The sequence below is a fragment of the Salvia hispanica genome, unplaced genomic scaffold (assembly GCF_023119035.1).
Source record: "Salvia hispanica cultivar TCC Black 2014 unplaced genomic scaffold, UniMelb_Shisp_WGS_1.0 HiC_scaffold_567, whole genome shotgun sequence".
Taxonomy (NCBI): domain Eukaryota; kingdom Viridiplantae; phylum Streptophyta; class Magnoliopsida; order Lamiales; family Lamiaceae; genus Salvia; species Salvia hispanica.
This window is the reverse complement of record NW_025952319.1, coordinates 52,379-57,188: the sequence shown is the minus strand read 5'-3', so window position 1 is coordinate 57,188 and position 4,810 is coordinate 52,379. Positions and strand designations below refer to the sequence as shown.

Genomic DNA, 4,810 nt, shown 5'->3' with positions numbered 1-4,810 from the left:
TTCGGAGTATTTTTCTTCTTTTGAGTTTGGCTTTTCTCTATTTTCGTTATTTTTTTGTCGAATTGTCTTTACTCCATATCAACGGTTGCAGTGAATGATGGTTTCTACTCGCTCCTTAGAAGCATGCTCAGTTGACAAGCCATTGGGTGTGGAAAGGATTGGAGAGAAGGCAGCGTTCGAGCTAACGCCAAGTTCAGTATCATAAACAAGTTCGATGCTGCTGTTCGAGATTCGTGCACCACACATTAATCACACACCAACAACACAGAGCCAACACAACCCTTACTTCTTCTTGCATCTGCGGAGATACTGTTTTTGATTCCTTTTTCTACCAAATTTAAAAAATATAAAATTAAATGGATTTAAAAAGCAAAAAAAGAATAAATAAGACTCCTGTTAAGAAGAAACCCTAATTACCAATTCACAAAGCAAACGCAGCTCTGCCGCAATTTTCATTTCTTCTTCTTCAAGCCGTGATTCAAATCCATCAATGGGGAGGGGTGATTTCTTCATAAATCTACCATCAGAACTCACCGCTAAAATCCTCTCACGACTCCCTCTCCGAAGCCTTGCACTCAGCAAATGCGTCTGCAAACCATGGCGCAATCTCCTCGGCTCCCTCGATTTCACCAAATCCCTTCTTTTCGATCCTGAAACCCCTCCTTTCCTAGCTTGCTTGACGCCGGCGAGGGCTGACGATAGGATTGGCTCAACTCGTTGCACAATTTTAGAAATCGAAGAGGAAGTCCTATTCGATTTCCTTGATGAAGAAGATGAAGAAGAAGAAGACGACCAAATTCAAAATCAAAATCTCCACGAAGTCGGAGAGGAAGTCCAAATTGAAGATGAAGAGAAACACGAAGACGAAGAAGAAGATCAAATTCAAAACGAAGACGAAGATCCAATTCCTCATGGGCTTCACTACAATCAGTTCACTCGTTTCGATATTCCTTTCAGAAACTCAAGACCGGAATCACTGGTAGGTATCGAAGCTAATGGATTGTTTCTCCTATACTTTCAGTTTGGGAATCCGGACAACCATCTCTTTATATGGAATCCTCTCACTTGTCAGTATATCGAGATCTGCCGACCCAAACAATCCATGTCGATTAATTTTAATTATAGGTTGAGTCTTGGATTCGGTGTGAGTCAAATTAGTGGGCAATATAAGGTCGTGTGCATCAATCGCGACGGATCTGCCCATCATGTGTACACCCTCGGGACGGGAGAATGGAGGCGCCTTGAAGCTGGCGCTGCTTCTGGTTTCGGATTCCGTTCATACGGACGGATTGTGTGTAACGGAAACCTCCACTGGAACGTGTATGACTCCACTCGACCCTTGTTGATATGTGGTTTTGATGTTGAAACAGAATGTTTTAGCATCTTCTCTGCTCCTCCTGCCGCTGTTCAGCATCCGTATGTGGAGTTGAGTGTTTTGAGGGACTGTCTGTGTGTTTCTTACGCGTGGAACGATAATATATTCTTCTGGTCGATGAAGGAATACCAAGTCGAGGAATCTTGGACCTTTGAGTACAGGTTGACTTATAATGGTTATGATTTTAATTTTGGCGATTGCTATGGAATAGAGTCTGTTTATCCTATCAAAGTTTTCAATGATGGTGACATTTTGATGTTGATGGTGCCGAAACACATTGACTTATACTACCAGAAGACGCGTCTCATCTACTACTCCAGCAAGAAAGGTACTATTGAACAACTCGGTCTGATTCATGAACATCTCGGTCCGATTGATGAATCACTCAGTACGATTGAGTATTCCAATAGGCTTATGGAACAACTCCGTACATTTGAGGAATTGTATGTGCGGAATCACCTTACCCATGCCATGATTTTCACTCCTGTCCTTCTCTCACTAAAGACTTTTGGAATCGAGAATGTAATCTCGTACTAAGTTGATATTAATGTACTTATAGTGTTTGTTTGTTGTCGTGTTTTGTCAATACAACTTAAATTTCTTATGAGTTCATATTTGTGTTTGATTAATCATGTCGTGCATTATATATATCTTGGGGGTACCGTCTATAAATGGAAATGGACAGATTTTATGAGGATGTACCAAATATGAACTATTGTGGTCTATTGTCTATAATCTCACTCTAGTTTATATTGTTAAATCGCTTTGTTGTCTTAATTTTACGATATGTGTTCGTGTTGAAGGTTTTCTTATTGTGTGGTGCTCGGGTTTGACCATATCATGTTTTGTTATAATGTTGTGCTATTATATACGTAGTGGATTACTGTCTTTCAAAGTTATCGGACTCATTTTTGTGGATGCACCAAAATAACAAAGATGAGTATAATTTTTATAAAGGAAGGATGTGTACAGTAAGAAACCCTTATCTTTGGTATTTCACCATATTCAGTATTTTCTCTGTCCCTTACTTTATTAATTCTCTCTCTCATTTCTTTACAAATATTCTCATAAAAATCACCATATATCTCTTTCTTGTTTTTGAATTATTTATTCGTTCTTAACATTTTTATATTTAATATAAACTAATTGTTGCTATTGTGTTTGCATTTGTACAAGATGTGTTTGTGCTGAATGTTTTCGGATTTATGCTTTTGATACCGTGTAGTTATCTTGTCTGGCTACTAGGAGCATATATATTGGGTTCAAGTTTTGGTATTTCACACAACATTCTAAAAATCAGACTGAATATTTAAATCTTCTTGAATAGGAAAAATCAATATTTTCGATCATGAAACGATCGATGGTTGACCTGATTTGGCATCAGTGATGTCCTAGAGGATAGGATTAGGGGACGGAGAAGGGACGTACATTGTGAATTACCGTAATTGTTTCAAGTTATAAGATATAGTAATATTTGTGGAAAACAATCTAGCAAGTTCATATGATGATGAATAAGATATTTAGTTTGTAAGACGATTCACCTCCAAATGAACCATTATTGATCATTTCAATGAATCCCTTCTTTCCGATTCCGAAAACCTTCTTTCCTAGCTTGCTTGACACAGGCGAGGGCCGATCATGAAACGATCGATGGTTGACACGATTTGGCATCCGAAAACCTCCTTTCCTAGCTTGCTTGACACAGGCGAGGGCCGATCATGAAACGATCGATGGTTGACACGATTTGGCATCGGTGATGTCCAAGACGATATGTAGGGAAGTGTGAAGGAAATAATGCTGCCACAGCTGGGAATCGAACTCGGACCAAACTCCACGCTGGAGGCAGAGAAAGATGCCATCTGAGCTACTTACATATTTGCTTTGAAGTGTCAATATAGATATACGCAAAATGTATGGGGGTTCCATAAACCATAGGACCCTGATGGCTCTGAGTAGGTCCGCCACTGATCTTATCATTATGAACTGTTTCATGTAAGACTATTATACTGAAGGATGTATGATAGTAATAAAAATAAATTATTTTTCAGGAACGAGGAACTGTATAGTTAGAAACATTTATCTTTGTCAACCTAGTGTTTAAAATACTTGATGAATTGTTGAATACTTGAGCCGTCTTGAACCGAATAATTTGGCCTCTCAAATATAATTTTAAATTGTGGCTAACAGTATTTGATCTCTTACAAGAATGATTGGGCACTGAGCTATATTTACATATCTGATGAGAGCTTAGCAGAGAGACCGGTTGCGATTTCCTTCATCGAGGAGATCTTCTTCTCTGGATCCTTCTGCGTAATTTTCGGGTTGACAAACCGCCGGTTCATGCCTGGTTGCTGTGAATTGCAATTTGATGCGTTTAAATACAAATATTTATGTGTAGAAATTAATTATTGCTTGCCACTACCTCTCTTCTCCTTTCACCATTAATAGTAACAGAATTTGGTTTTGTAGAACAAACACTCTCTTATCCACACATCTGCATTTGCCGTATACTATTGAAGCACCTGCGAATCGATTCACTTTTTCATGACAAAAAATTGCAACTCACTCATCAACTGTTGGGTTACATATACATCTTGGTCGTCCAATCGTTTCAAGCATATTTACTAATCTTCTGTATGTGTATTTATCCATACGTAATATTTCATGACATATTGAGTATGTAAATGTGACACGATCGGAAAAGCTCATTCATAGATCGTGAGGCCTTTAAATGATTTTCCAATTGTATGATGTGCTATAACAATTTTAATCACAAAAACATCATTAGCTTTAACCTTTAATGTTTCCGTTTTCTTTATTTGCATACGAATGATAGGAATTAATAATTCTAAATGTACAACTAAGTATTAAGGATTGAACTATTACTTGATGTATGATGCTCGATCGTGCTTACCGACAATGGAGAGGTCGAGTATGCTCGATCAAGCTTTTAACCATCAAATTATCTTTGCGCGTTTTTTGATGCAATATGCTCGATTGTGTGCTTGCTTAACATTTTGAGGTTGAGCATCGTGGCATGTCCCGGTTCAATTACCAAAAAACGAGACATAAGGAGCTCAATTGCTTGGTAACGTGTTACTTGGTTAAGGGCCACCGTTGTTGATGCCCTTAGGGCTGCCTGCTTAACCCGTCATCTCGTCGCTTGCCTTTACCCTTTAGGCGCCCTCGCTCCAACGGAGGCAGCGAAGCCAGAGTTTTAAAATTAGGATAAAAGAAAGTTTTCTATGTTTTTCAGATTTTTAAATAATGATGTCTCCCTTAGAATTAAGAGTGCAATTAATTTCGGAATATAAAGAAAACAATACTCCGTAGTATTTAATGTGAAGAAGCCCTAAATTCTACTCCCTCCGTCCCCGATTAGGAGTCACACTTTGACCGGGCATGGGTTTTAAAAAATGTAAAGAAAAGTTGGTT

General features: G+C 38.5%; 1 protein-coding gene across 1 annotated transcript; it reads left to right on the top strand.

The window, feature by feature from the left end:
• The first annotated feature begins 490 nt into the window (after positions 1 to 490).
• Positions 491 to 1,912, top strand: LOC125199588 (putative F-box protein At5g50220). Its single transcript, XM_048097562.1, has 2 exons — positions 491 to 745; positions 1,022 to 1,912. Exons 1-2 carry the CDS (start codon positions 491 to 493, stop codon positions 1,910 to 1,912), a joined length of 1,146 nt encoding a protein of 381 aa, XP_047953519.1.
• The last annotated feature ends 2,898 nt before the right edge of the window (positions 1,913 to 4,810 follow it).

Bases quoted from the DNA above. Each gene is read 5' to 3' on its own strand.
- LOC125199588 (XM_048097562.1), top strand. From the start codon at position 491: ATGGGGAGGGGTGATTTCTTCATAAATCTACCATCAGAACTCACCGCT. The intron at 746-1,021 runs GTCCTATTCGAT...CTATACTTTCAG, and splicing joins TTTTAGAAATCGAAGAGGAA to TTTGGGAATCCGGACAACCA.